Genomic DNA, 15419 nt, shown 5'->3' on the forward strand with positions numbered 1-15419 from the left:
TCAAAGAAATGCCGTCATCCTTGCTTTGGCTTCGGCCTTCGACGAAAGCCGGATCGGGTGAGAGAGAGGGGTGGTCGGTGGCCAGGGCAAGACAGCCCCCTCTCTCCCCGTGGCCTGCAGGGCGGCAGAAGAGAAGAGATGGAGAGGTCCTTGTCATTCTTTGGACCGCCTGCCCAACAGCATCTCCTACTGACCGCGGCCGGGCGAGCCCCTCGTGCCTCGAGGCCTCGCCTTCCGGATGGGCGTAACCGCGGACCTGTTGCACCTCGGGAGCTTCCGGAATGGGGGTAGGTACCTATTGAATTTGTTTCTATTTCGTGTGACCGTTATTTGGGCATGGTGGGCAATGAGGCAGACATGTTTAGGGCAGGAATAGGCAACAGAACCTAGTTACCTCGTGGTTTGCCTTGGTGTCAAGCTTGTCTTCCCTCGCCATTGTTATGTTTCTTATTACGGGTTATTTCTAACGTTTCCTATTTTATTTTCAGCGAAGTTGATAACTCCTCAGTGGCCTACTGATTTCGCCCAACTCCTTTTCTTTTTATTTTTATGCCATAACCTATTATAAGCTATAGCGACTAGTCCACACTTTAATGAACAGGTCCTTATTAGATGTGCCCTCCAGTGGAGCTGGATGGTTCGACTCTAATAAGCGGTCCGGGCTAAACAGGCTACCAACCAATGGGGAGAAGATAGGCATGACGGATTACAACGGGGACAAAAGTCTGCATTACCTATCTTATCACGGCGGGCAAAGACTAGGCAGAATATTTCTATTCTCCGTTGTTTGGCGGCGGTGAATACCTCAAACGAACCAATACCGAATAATCGGCCAATCAAACAATTCAGTGGGGAGAATAAGTGGGCACGAAAAGTTATCGTTGCCCACTCTTTCTCTACCTGCAAAGCGAGACCTTGTTCTTCCCTGTTTGCAGACAAAGAATCTCCAGACAATAATCCACGAACGACAGTTCGGGAAACAGTGGGGGAGGAAGATAGGCACGACGGATTACAATGGGGACAAAAGTCTGCGTTACCTATCCTTCACTGCTTGCAAAGAGAGAGCCTGTTGTTTTCTCCGTTTGCAGACAGCGAATCTCCAGAGGGTTTCAACAAAGCGTAATACTAGTATTATCCAAAACAATCATTTCACAATTTGTCGCATTTACGCGACCTTACCCGGACCGGACCGTGTGGGCAGTTCTTCGCCTTCCTCCTTCCAGCGCCCGATCGTTCTCTTACTCCGTGTAGCATTCCTGTGGGATTCCATCAGGACAATAGGTCACTCAAGAGAGGTCCGTTCAGAATTGGCGAAGTTCTTTTGATCGGCAGCCGGGCTAGGGCCCTCTCAAGGCAGGTATACTCCGATTATTTTAGATGTTCGCTTCTTCGTCTGGATCTCTCTTACCGAACCTTATGTCACTGATGGACCCCGCGTTGGGACGCCAATTGTAGAAAATGAGCCCGCATTGCTATCGATGTCCAGGCTGCTGGCGCAAGACGCCTCTTAGTTCCCATTCTGAATAGTTATCAAAATAAAGAGACGGGCGCTGGATGCAGGAATCAAGAACAGAGTTTAATTCTCATGAGGAGAGCCAGTCATTTCAGACACGAAGCAAGGTGTCATCGGGAGGTGCTCTAACAAGTGAGCTGAGACTCTGGCTTTTATACCTTACAAAACACTTGAGAGTACAATCAGGACAGTGTGACGCAAAGGAAAAGACATCCCTATAATCCTCGTGTCAATCCTACCCCACATGTGTTCACAATAGGGACCCTTGACCTGCTGATAAGAGGGGAGGGCAATCACGCAGCTGAGTATTTCATCAACAGTTTAGGATGTAGGCGCCTAATCATAGCCAGGGGGTGGGGTGGCCAGGATCAATAGTGGGTCCTTTGAAGAGGAGTGACTTCATACAATAAGGGCAGTAAATGGTATCTCCTGGCTTAGGCGATGGCCTCGGACATGTGTGGTCAGCCGGGCTCGGGGAAAGGGGGTCATCAAAGGAGTGGCATTCATGCTGCGTGGACAATCGAGCGCGGAGGGAAGGCTTTGTCAACAGAGGGGCATTCATGGAAGGAAAGGAGGTGTTGGTCAGGCGCGGTCGTGGTTCTCAAGGACAGGGTCTTGCAGAAGAAGAAGGTTTACGGCCTGCTCATGTGAGGAGAAGGGAGGGGGAGCCAGGGCGGACACGGGGGCAGAGTCACATAGAGAGAGAGATCTTATGACCCGTACAAGGGAGAGCGGGGGCAGTCAGGTGCAGCTGGGGAGGGCTATGTCAGCTAAGGCGAAGGATGCCTCTTCAAGAGGGAATGGGGGGTTTTGTGCGGGTCAAGCAGGAGAGTTGCCTTTCACAGCAGGGTCGCGCAGAGGGAGAGGGTTTCATGGTTTATGCATGAGAGGGGGGGGGGTGTAAGATACGCGCAGGAGGGAAGCCGGGGATTCCAATGGGTAAAAAGGCCATGGTGCCTAGAATGGCTGTGCATATGCATATAGGTATGGGCTCTTACTGGCAGAGTGATACGGTCAATAGTTTATGGTATTCATGGTGCTCACAGGGAGAGGAGTGGGAGAAGAAGGGAAATGAGTGCTGTTCATGTACATCAATTTCTTCAATTTCTACACAATACCACTCACACAGAGTCACCAAACCATTGAGCCACTTTTAGCTATAAGCCACACCTATGTGCTTTGCCAGTGGTTGTTAAAAGAAAATATATAATTGATAAACTCCACGTTTTAATGAATATCAATATGACTAAATAATTGACGTTAGTGCTATTGCAAATGTATTGAAAAACCTCAAATCTAAACAAACACTGCATACTGCAGTGGCGGCTCCTCCGCTAAGGCGGAGGAGAATTTCCCCACTGCTGTGCAGCAGCGAAACAAAGATAAAATAAAAGGATAATGACTCGAGGTTATTATAAATGTATTTTGTCCTGCTGTGGCAGCTCTGCAGGGCAGGAAAGGTCTGCTCTGACACAGGAGCAGGGGGAGTGGCGAACACACTTTGCAAGTGCGCATGAATGTGTGGCCGGCCATCTGGGGCCAGCCAAACATTCATACGCATTTACCATGTTTTCCACTCAGGCTGCATTAAAGCCTGGGTGGAGAACATGCCCAGATTCCCATTCCCTGGCTAAACACCGAATCGCAGCACTAAGACCAATCACAAAGCTGCTTTGCAGTGTTTTGATTGCCTTAGGGGAGCCTTGGTGCTTACCAATCACAACGTTATGATTGGCTTAGGGTGCCTGGGTGTGCTTCCTGACCCTTTGGTGGTGCTGAGCAACGAGGAGGAGAGACGCAGCAGTATGGTAAGTGTTTTTTTAAAAATTATTTTTAAAATTATTTTCATTTTCCTTACCCCACATCAGCGCCCCGCCACCCCGATCGGTGCCGCCTGCGACTGGGTAATACGGTAGTAAGTTTAATGAGCCAATGTAAAACAACATAAACGTATATGAAATGTTTGGAAAACTCAATACAGGTAAACCAAATACTGGTTGAAAACATATCCATCTTACTATTTGGGGGAAAATACACGATTGGGAAAAATGTGAAATACATATTTATGAACAGATTTCGTCTGATCGTGAATGGTGTAATTATTCGACCAAGAAAAATGCACGACTTGAATGTAGGCATGGTGATCAGGTGATTAAAAGCATCCATAGACTTTTGGAATCGCCTTCCTCTCTCGGTCATGGGATGGGCAGCACTGGCTGGGATGGGGCTCCTATCGAGATGCCTAAATGTCATACAGTACTCATTTTGTATTGACCCAAACCCTACTTTTAAGAACCTTAACAGCCTTCTACCATCGCTGGTCTGGGCAGGAAATTAGAATAGAGTGAAGTTGGAGTTTCTAAAGTTAGACACCAAACAGGGAGGGTTGGGCCTACTGGATCTACAACTGTACTACATGGCATCTCTCCTTGCTGCACTTTGGTGTGTGGAGGGCCCAACGTAGAGAAAGAACTCCTGGAAGATTGGGGGCGACAAAATAACCTACCGTAGGGCCTTATTATACTGTTGCACTACCCATTTGTGGTGAGACAGGTAGCAGGGGCCTGGGAAAGGGTGGTCACGCTGGTACTGCATAAAGCACCTTATACATAGAGCGCTGTCTCTGTGATGGTTGTTTGGCTATTGCCAGTTCCAAGAGGTTATGGACCTGGCAAAATGGTCTGAGGGGGGCTGCAAAACTGCAGACGACTTTTACTGCGAAGAAACAGTCCTTACATTTAGGGAGGCAAAGGTTTTTTTGACCTCCTGGATGGACAATATCTGCAATATGCGAAGATCTCTCGCACAAGATAGGGTATGGAACACATTTCCAGAGGAACCAGCAGAATCCCACACACTGATGGCAATCCTAGACCCAGGTACACACAGGAGTTAATATCAATCCTATATAGGGCTCTCAAGGCTTATCGGAAAGCAGATGCAGTGCAGGTCAGGGATAGACAGTCAACAGGCTTGCCAATGTCGCTCACAGATAGGAAGTGGAAGAGGGTGTTTGAGCAACGCCCGTTTCAAGCTCATACAATTGAACTATGTGCACAGCACATATATGGCACCCCATAGACTGGCGGGCATCAATACGCCACGCTCGCTGTGGCACGGAATTGACTACCTTTATACACAAGACATGGGATTGTCCTAAGCTTCAGCAATATTGAAGTGGGGTACTGGAGACACTCAGGGAAGAGTCAGGTCTCCGATTTGGGAGCACCATTAATCACTCCCTGTTGGGTGTCCTTCTGACCCCTAAGATGACTAATAAAATGCAACACAGGTTTGCGCACTTATGGCTTGTACTTGCTAGGCGGCATGTTGTGATAAATTGGACGGGGGCCACTGCGCCTACAATACGCAAGTGGATGGCGGACATGCGGGAATCGGGGGTGGCGGAGGAGAGACTACTACGGATAGTCAGATTAGATGAGAACGCTGAAGAAGATTTGGAAACATGGGGGGTACTGCTAACTGAGCTCCAACCCCATGGCCGGGTAGAGGTGGTAATGGTCTCCTGCCCGCACTCAGCTCCCAGAATGCCCGGCCTGGAGGTAACAATGCCACCTCAATCCCAACATCAAATATATGGCGTGCCACATCTGATCGGGGGGGGGGGTAACTATTTAGGTGAACTGAGTGACATACACCATTTACTCACAAGGGGAGCTTTTGAAATATCAGCCCCCATAAGAGGGTCACACAACGAAGGGAGGCCTAACACATAGTCAGTCACCTAACGTGACATATACTTGATATAAAAGATGACATATTGTCTTGGAACAATCTGCTGCGCCACAACTCCACACGATACCCAATAACATTCTAAAACTTGCCAAATTAACTTCTGACTAGTCTTGCTATGCCTTTATATTTTTGTGATGTTTGTGGTTTTATATGCCTAGAGGCAAACTGTAAATATAGTTCGGTTGTAACAGGAAAAACAGTGATATGTAGCCTAGTAATCATGTGCCTTGTAACTAGCTTCATAGCGCACAGCGATGATCGCCACAAGTGGAACGCAAATGTATGTCGTAATATAAAATTGACTAAGTAACCTGTGCTTAAGCTATAAAATAATGTCATGGTAATCCTGAAATAAAAATTGTTTAATAAACAAAAAAAGAACATGGAACTGTTCTTCCTACTGTCCTGACCAAAAAGATAGCAGTCATAAGGAGAGGATGCAAGCTCACCATGATTCCTAAAATCAAAACCACATTTTATTGAAGTGGCTTACATTTCAAAAATTAAAATATATTTCTCATTTTGTGCAAAATACATTATAAAAATAGTAATGTTTTTAAATAAAAATAGACTGCATCAATGCCCGCATTCATTTGGCACATTTTCTTCTTTTTCGTCCTTTTCCTCCTCAGACTCGCTGTTCTCTGGACTTGCCTTCTCGTTCTCTATGGTCATGTAGTTGTCATTCCCAAGGTTAGCATTCTTGACTTGCGAGTGAATAATAGAAACCAAGCTTGACATGCTGGGTGAGGTCGGGTCCAACCTGCAATGACTTTCTGGAAGAACAATCATGACATAGGTTAAAGAATGTGGTTCTCAATGATTAGGGAAAAGACAACTGTTCCAACCAATCAGTATGAAATTGAATTATCCAGGAAGGTATTTGTTATTAAAATACTATTTATTTGCAAACTAAAAAATTATTGTTCGAATACTGATAGAAGACCCAAAAAAGCTAAAAAAAAGTTGGCAAAGGTTCAAAAGTACTCTATTTTCTTAAAAACATTACCCTAAAAGCTTACAGCACATTTTTTGGGGAACAAAAATGCAGAAGTTCTACCGTGATTGTGGCTGCTGATTTGTGGGACAGCAAAGGAATAAATGATGGACGGAATCCTGAACAATGCAAACATTCACCCTCAGTCACAAAGATCTGGGTTTAATTCATCATTGTTTTGCTCACCACGCCACCGCACTTTGGACCTTGCCATTTGCAAATCAGTCTTGACCCTGTTCTTCATGGGAACAGCCCAGCACGCTCAGACAAGCCAGGTCCTCCCTGGATCCGTCCACTGTGGCTATTTAAATATTGGTGGTGCCTTGTGGACTAATGCGACTAACTTAATTGGCATCGCACTCCTTCACCTCTCTGTGGATTTCTTTACAACTAATCTCCTTTGGTGCCCCTTATTTAATTTCTTTTATAGCTCTACTCCTAATAATGTTGAGTGTCACAGCGCTTTATATCACACACACACACACACACACATTATACAAAGACAATGAATCATACCAGTTTGTAAATCAAAGTATGGTATATGTTAAATAAGTCAATGTGGACTATAAGGTGTAGGAATTGCATGTCATCCATACTGGTAGGCATTATATAGACAGGTTTGTTTTGGGTTTGTTTATACCTGTAAGAATGTATACCACCATAAGGAAATCTTTTTAGCAACCTTGGAGTAATGAATGGTTAAGAAAAAAATATGCTCTAAGGGGGATATTCAGAAGGAAGTGGTGGAGAGAGGCGTCAGCCTTCTTGGTTTAACGCCGCTCTCAGCCACTTCGGAAAAGCAAAGCTGCACCATATTCACGTTGCAGCCTTGCTTTCCCCCCTGCGATGGCGCTAAGTTTCACATCTTAGCGCCAATGCAGTCACCCTTGCACCAGAGTTTAAGGGTGTCTGCAAGCAGGGAGGTTTTGTTTATGTACAGGAAGGTGTCCCTTCCTGCACATGGACAAACCTAAAATGCCAGTTTGTAACTTACATGTCTGCAACTTCATACAGCACACATGTAAGTTACAAAACGGCAAGGGACACCTTCCTGTACATAAACAAACCATGGCATTTTGCATTTTCCATGTGTGCTGCACAAGGCAGCACACATGGAAAATGCAAAAACGAGGAGAAATAGAGCATTTTTCCTTGTATCGCCAACTTAAGACCAGGGTTTTCCTGGTCTTAAGATTGGCATTAGCTCCTATTTACACTGCCAACTGCACAACGCTAAGGATGCCTAGCCTCCACCTTGGGGGTGCCCAGGAGTGGACGCCTCACAGGGAAAGCCAGGATGGGTTCCACAGCGGTATTCATACAAGCGCCTTAAGACCCTTGCGGGTGAGTAGTACCCTATACAAGTATCAATTTACATTTTTACATTTACCCTTGTGAGTAGGGGGCAGCGTAAATATCAATGGGTGTTGCAGTGGAACGCCCACCACAACACCCACTGCACCCCCCTTTCATGCTAAACACAGCGTGAAAGGGGGCCTATTCACAAAGCAGCGTTAAGCGGGTTAACGCTGCCTTGTGAATAAGGTGAGGCCCCTATCTCCACCACAACGTCACTGAAAGTGACGTTGAGTTGGCAAGAGGGGCTTGTGAATATGCCCCTAAGTGTTTGCTTAGATGGAGCTCTTAGATACTGGTTCATAGTTCAGTGTGCTACCTTAGCACAAAATTATCTCTGTGGCCAAGCAAGAAACTCACTGAGCTATTTACGTAAAATACAAATCTGGGATCTGCATGTTACAAGTTGTGCTTTTCAGCAGGCACATGAACCCTCTGTGTTTCATAAGGATGAGTCAAAACTGTGAATGTGTTTCTAAGGAAATTAGTTCTCATTCAGGGCCACAGGGAAAACGCGGCTATGCATCCGCTGTGTTTTTATATGGAAATATGAATTTGCCGCATTCACCATACAATCCACCATTTGCTGCATAATTTGCATTTTGATCAAGAAATATATTTGTTCTCTAATAAAGGAAAATTAGCACAAATGGGCATTGTTTTCAATGCTGTGCAGAGACTTCACAAGCGTAAGTCATTACGTTCAAAAGTTGATTGTTGTAATTAGCCATAGAAATAGATGACAGTTGTACAGTATTACTCTTTGGGGGATTTCCGCGTGGACACCTCATGATATTTTTTATTTAAAAAAAACACCCTTTCTTGTTCTCATCAGACACTGTTCTCAAAGCTGCGGTTATTTCCACAGGGCACTCAGAGTTTACAGAATCAAAATATGTTGCTGTCTTTTTAAGGTCCGGTGTCTTAAATCCTCTTAGTGACATGTATTTACCGTTCTTCAGAGATCTTTTTTAACGAGAAGAGGCTGGCATAATTGCCATATAATGTGTGGCTTCTCGCTGCATAATTTAGTCAGCCTTGGTGCATAATCTGGTCAGGCACTGCCTCATAATTCCAGCAGTCCTGGGTCTACGCTGCCCACATTGAGGGCCTGATCTACAAAGGTAAAGCTAGATTAAAAGTACTTTTCTGTATTCACAAAGTTAAGTTACTAGTAGTAACTTAAGTTGCTACTAGTACAATTACTAGCATTTGGGATGCCAAATCTCTCTCATATGTTCTGGAACCTCGCTGGAGAAAAATTCCGCCACACAGCAATCGGCAGAATTTCGCCCGAACTCCGCATCAAAGAGTAACGCAGAGTGACCCGAATTCCACCAATTCCACAGGCAGAACCAAACGCTCCACCCACCCCTAATGAATTTACTTTTTTAGCAATTGTTTCAGCATCACTTTAACCTCTTCAGCGCGGCGCGAATTTTCGCGCTGTGCTGAAGATTCGAAAAACGGGTGTGGTCATGAAGGAACGGTTCCGTCATCAGCACTGCCCAACCGACGCTGATGACGGAACCGTTCCGTCATAAGCATCGAAGAGGTTAACATTTTCAGAGGAAGACTACAAAGAAAAAGTACATCATAGATAATAGAAGCATACCTTCATCGAGTCTCAATCTCGAGGCCAGTCGGGACAGATGGTCGTCGATGCCATCACCAAGTATCACTTGGGTATCATTGGCAATCACAGTATTCTTGACAGCAGAGTCTCTTATGGTGATGTTCTGGTCAGATCTCTGATCCCTTGTTATTGTGTAAGTTGTATCGCCATTTTCTGACGATGATACAGTGTCGTCTGAAAGTGAATCCGCATCAAAACCTACATAAAACATATTGAATTAGCTATAGTTTGGTGACGAGGCTGCACTTATGAGTCAATCATGGATATTAGCTATCAAGGGCAGATAATCTCTGCAAAATGGCTGACCACCCTAAGTAGATGATAAGTCTCACTCTGGTTAAAGAAGTGTTCTGATTAGAAAGAGTTGAGGCATGAAATATGTTCATAAGTGTAGCGCTAGGCTAGGAAGGCGGCGATCTTAAAATGGTACATATGTTCAACACTAGTAGCCAGACCAGGCTGCCAAAATAATATTGCCAATTTTGTATTAGATGACACAGATTTGTATTTATTTATTTTATTTCTTTGAGTTTTATATAGTGTGCATGCATCACAGTGGTTCTTTAGCGCCTTATAAAGACCTAGGTTAAATAACACATTAAATATGAAAAACGGTTAGCATAAAGGGGGAGATAACAGTGAGCAATGTGTCGTTTATTCCAGAAGTGAAACAGGTGAGTGTTTTGGTGTTTCCTAAAAGAGACCAGGATGGGTTGAGTTCTGCAGACTACAGGCAGAGGCCCAATCAGTAGTTGCTCCAACAGCAAAAACCGTGTTGCCAACCAATGTGGTTTTCAATCTTTGGGTCTTTATAGCAGCAGGGATGTTTGAAATATCTTAGACCACTAGCAGTGGTGGAGTAAGATGGCTAAGTGAGGTTTTTTTTTCTGGCAAATGTGTCTCTATGAGTCACACGGTATCATGAAATTGATTCAACCAATTGTTAGAAGCCACTGAAAATCAATGCGGTATTAAGCCATTGAGGCGGTGACAAGTAAGGTTGCATATTTTAATGCAGCCACGATCAGAGAGTGTGAGGAACATCTGATAGAATATCATTCCCAAGACTGGACATAAAGATAAATCTGGGAGTTCCATGTGAAAACATAAAGTGCAAAACAATAAAAAAACATCTGTTGCAAAGGCATACCTCCTAAATATGCACTATGCATAATTATTGCCCTACATAAATGTGGCAATAATTGAATTCCTAAATCCAGCCAAACTCAATTGCCTTATATATGAGGAATGGGTTAATACAGTAGAAAAAAACAGAACATCTAGTGCTAGCTGGCAGGGCATTTAATGCACTAAAGAAGGAAATAATGTGCAGGCAGAAGAATGTGCAGGATCTTTAGCACAAATCTTGTCCATAAAAGTAATAAGCATAATGATGACCATAGTACTGACCATAGCAGTGGCTGCTACTACGAAGACGTAGAAGGACGGCGGATAATAATAAGAATAACTACTACTACTACTACTACTACTACTACTACTACTCCTACTCTCTAGAGCATATACACCAATCAAATCTTCTCGTTTGTTTGCCATAGACTGCGTTTTACGGACAGGCGGTGTTCCCATCCGCCCTCTGCTTGGTGTTCTAGTTTCTCTCAAATATGCCTCTGCGATTGTCATGAACATCCTCAAGTAAGTGTCTCCTTGTCTCCATGAGTCATGTACAATACGCTCTGCCAAGCAGCAGCATCTCAGCACCGTGTCTCGTGGACACCAAGAGAACAGATGGCGATGAATTATCCATGAATGCAACAGAAGTGAGCAGTCGACAACCTGTGTAAGCTCTATCCTAGGAAAAAATAGTAACTCACTTTGGCAGAAACAGGCAGGATTGTAACCCGAATGACGCACCCAGGAGAAGCCTAGCATGTCTGTGCCAGAACAGATTATTTTCTGATTCTTTATTATTTTATGCCATGGATGCCTTCAGACCCAGGTGTCCATGATATGCAGCTGGCTGCCATGAAGATCCTGCATTGTAAGACATGGAAGAATGTTTGCAGCTAACCGCAGCCAGGGCGGGAATAGGTCAGTTTATGTCTTCATGCTGGTTGATGGAAGGATTGGAAATGGTTCACATGGAGAGACAGGGATTTTAATACATGGTACTGTTGGTTCAGAATGTTTTAGACTCTAAAATGGGTGCATAGACAAGCTTGATTGAACGCAAACTCTGCCTGCATGGTTCTAACCAAAGCAGTCAAAGCAACCTTCCCGTACATTCCCCGAGGGTAACTGCATTTAGTTTCACCCATGTGGCTGGGATGCGATTAGGATCAGAAGAGTTGTGCTTGTGCGAGGTGGCTTTTGTTGTGGTGGTATTGATGATGGTAGTGGTGGTATTGATATTGGTGTAGGTGGCATTGACAGTATTATTGCTGTTGGTGTGGTGTGGCGTGGTGAGGTATTAAGGTATTAGTGATTATTGTACTGGTAGTGGTGTGGTTTTGGTGACAGTTATTGCTGGAATTGAGTCAACATTAAAAAAAATACACCTGTTGCAATACAAACAAGCATTTACAATGCAATGGTCTCGGCTTTGTTAAAGTTAGAGCTATTGGCATTGCAAATGGTATTTTTTTCATTTTTTGTTTTTTTAAAACATAAATAAATGGTATTGTCATTTACAATGGCAATAGGTGAGCATTAGAGAGTAGTAGAGAGTATTAGCTGACACAGAGCCACACACACAGACAGCCACACACACACACACACACACACACACACACACAGAGCCACACACAAACACAGACACACACACACCCACCTACACACACACACAGAGCCACCCTCACAGACCCACCTACCCACACACAGAGCCATCCTCACACAGACCCACCTACAAAAAAATACCCACACAGAGACCAACACACACACACACACACACACAGAGCCACACACACACACAGAGCCACACACACACAGACAGAGCCACACAAACACTGACAGAGCCACACACAGACAGAGCCACACAAAGACAGAGCCACACACACACACACACACACACAGACAGAGCCACACACACACATTCACACAGAGCCACACACACACAGAGCCACACACACAGAGCCACACACACACAGAGCCACACACACACAGAGCCACACACACACAGACAGAGCCACACACACACACACACAAAGCCACACACACAGACGGAGCCACACACACAGACAGAGCAACACACACACACACACACACAGACAGAGCCACACACACACAGAGCCACACACACAGAGACAGAGCCACACACACACGCACACACACACACACACAGAGCCACACACACACATAGAGCCTTATTCAGGTGGGTGGTGTTTGGTTTGAGACGCACAAGTTAGTGTAACATTAATAGCAGGTAACAACACATCCAACCAGCGCTTACCAAGAGCACAATCCTAAAGATATAAAACACAGACCGAGACGGCTGCACATTTATTAAGGGGAAATCAGAAGGAATGCTATCAGTAGCAAACTCACCTCAACCGTGAGAGTACCACCCTAGTGCCCGTTACAACTCTGAGTGTATTTACGTCCAGTTTTCATGCAGTTCTCAGCCTGTGCCCTGCTCCTCCCTTTCCCTCTTCTTACTAAGAAGTTCTTAGGTGTCCCTGTTTTGCGCACGCCGTTCTCAGCCGCTCTGTCCCTCAGGTGTCACGGGATGTGGAGCTCCGTTCAGCAGAAAAGTAAACAGATATAATTGTGTGTTATAGTCTAGTGCACGCCCCAATACCTAGAAAAGGAACACGTGTAAAAGACAGTTGACGGAGCCATATGCTCTTAGAAGCCCCAGAACTCGAATAACAGCATGTTTGGTATGGGTGAAATGCCTTCTGTTGTTCTGTCTTAATGTGTATGTGTTTTTGATATTTCGTCGTGTGCCGTGGTGGAGCGCGCTGCTGTGAGCATGCTAAACTCTTCTGCAGAATGACGTGCTTTGGTGCCAGTGAAGTCCAGTGATTTCACTGGACGTTGTTCCAGGCACCTAGAAGACCTGGCACATGTTACTTGAGGCACACTGGTGTAGTGGTGTTAAAGACAGGGGCACTGCTTTTAGAGTCTTTGGCTCCTAAGGGGAACCCCAATCACCTGCCAGCTCTTTCACAGAAGCGCAACATTTCCATGCTCCCCATCTGACCAAAGCTTCCATTCCAGATGACAGACCCCGGTGTCTCACAGAGGATCACACAACACCACACAGACACACACCACACACACACACCACACACACACACCACACGCACACATAACACTACATACATAAGACCACACACATAAGACCACACACACACCACCACACACACAACAACACACACACAACACCATGCCAAGCCTTCTTGGAGCACATTGTAAACCTCACCGGGAACAGAGGAGGCTCTTCGAAGGAGATCAATTCTATTAGTTAACCATGGCTTCCCTGGTTAGGTTTCTGATATTTTGATACCTTCTTAATTGTGTGAAGGTCAGCTTTCTTACTAGACTGCTCATCCTAATTCCCCTGGTAATCAGTCTCCTGTCATGATGATGGCGCCAGATTCCCTGGTTAGTAGTCTGACTAGTAACTCCGTTTGCAGCCCGGGAAACAGTTATAGAGATTTTAACCTCCAGGCTAGCTGACTGGTAATCAGACCCTGAGTTACTTATTCGCCACAGGATCCCTTTTTAGTAGCCTGGCGTTCTGTTGTCTTGTCAGTTGCCTCAGCATCAGTTCACTAGACATCTTACCCGCCCACTAGTCCCTTGCTAGTAGCCAGATCAGTTCACTAGACATATGTGCACCCAGGGATGGGTCTCTTTGTGCAGGTGCCTCGCGTGCTGCTGCTCTGGGCACGCGGGATGGGTGGGGTCCAGTCACCCCATGGGAGTTCCGCCTGGCACGGGATTGGGTGGGGCGCCTGGCACAGGGTGACTCGGACTGGCACGGGGTGGGTGGGGTGCAGGGTGACCCTGGTGGGTGCTCTGCCGGGTCCTTGTGGGTGGCACCCCCTGCTCTGCCCGGGACTCCAGAGGCCGAACAGACTCTTTTGTGTCTATAAAAGACAGTTGGTGCGCGCAGCTTCCCCCACCCCGACCTCCCCTGCCATCCACGCCCCGATCCATCCCCGCAGGCGGGGGGAAGGGGCGGTGACTCAAGGGCAGGCGAGGCAGGAACTGCAGGGGGAGGGGCGGCCGGGCGGGCACCCGAGGAAGGGGCGCATCGAGGCGCACGGGGAGGGCTTGCACAGCGAGGCACCCCGGGGAAAGGGATCTGGCCCGCGGGGGGTGGAGGGCAGCCTGGCACCAAGGTCTGAAGGGTAGTTAGGGGCACTGGAGTGCAGGGGAGGGCAGGTGTCCACAGGCACGTAGAAAGCACAGCGAGGCACGCCAAGGTGTTGGCACTGCGGGGCTGGGGCGCACAGGACACGCTGGAGACGGGTGCGAAAGCTTCAGGGGCGGGGTGATGGGCAAAAAGCAGGGGCACATTTGGAGGGACTCTGGCAGCTGGACGCCCAGAGTGCACTTGGGCCCCATGACGGACACTTTTCCCATTTGTTTTCACACCCAAGAACCCCACAACAGAGTGCGCAGATGAGCCCAGCAGGGGTTAGAGTTTACGAGCCGGGAGCGGGCGAGGACTGCAGGTGGCACAGGCAGCTGTGCCCTGAAGGGGGGAGTGGCAGAGGGAGACACGCTCTGTCCTGCTCAGACCGGGCAGCTGGAGAGCAAGTCAGGCGAGCGGTGCAGGGATGGGTGCTGGGCTCGGGGGCAGAGACTGGCATTGAACAGGCTAATCCATACTGTCCTGTATACGTGCTGCTTTATATATTCCCATGAAAATAGAATGCCGGATTCATTTTACCAAAGTATTACTGACAGTTCAGTTTACTCTCTTGTGCGCAGAATAAAACAATCTGATTCGCATTTACGGCTGGCACCGGTGAGCTCACAGCAAATAGTTCTAGAAGTGGGTGGAAAAAAATACAGTTAGCTGCAAAAACCGCCGGGAGGGCAGTCGAACACCACCAGGTTTCTCCGAGGCGAGGCAGAAATGCCTCGGAGAAACCAGCGTCTTTCTCAGATTCGGGGGCGTGGTTTTCGTTCTCTCCTCTTCCCATTGGCTGGAAGGTAAAATTCCAGCCAATGGGAAGAGGAGAGAAAGA

General features: G+C 46.5%; 1 protein-coding gene across 2 annotated transcripts in view; it reads right to left on the reverse strand.

Moving 5' to 3' along the window:
* Window positions 1–5723: 5723 nt before the first annotated feature.
* The window catches only part of ZBP1 (Z-DNA binding protein 1), a 236830-nt gene continuing 227134 nt past the window's right edge, over window positions 5724–15419 (reverse strand). For both annotated transcript variants that reach the window (XM_086932516.1, XM_086932514.1), the window contains 2 exons: window positions 9238–9456; window positions 5724–6045 (listed from right to left, as the gene is read on the reverse strand). In XM_086932516.1, coding sequence (XP_086788642.1) covers window positions 5846–6045; window positions 9238–9456 — 419 coding nt within the window. In that variant the 3' untranslated portion in view covers window positions 5724–5845. The remainder of the gene's footprint in view (window positions 6046–9237; window positions 9457–15419) is intronic.

Source organism: Lissotriton vulgaris, chromosome 7 (genome assembly GCF_964263255.1).
Source record: "Lissotriton vulgaris chromosome 7, aLisVul1.2, whole genome shotgun sequence".
Lineage (NCBI taxonomy): Eukaryota > Metazoa > Chordata > Amphibia > Caudata > Salamandridae > Lissotriton > Lissotriton vulgaris.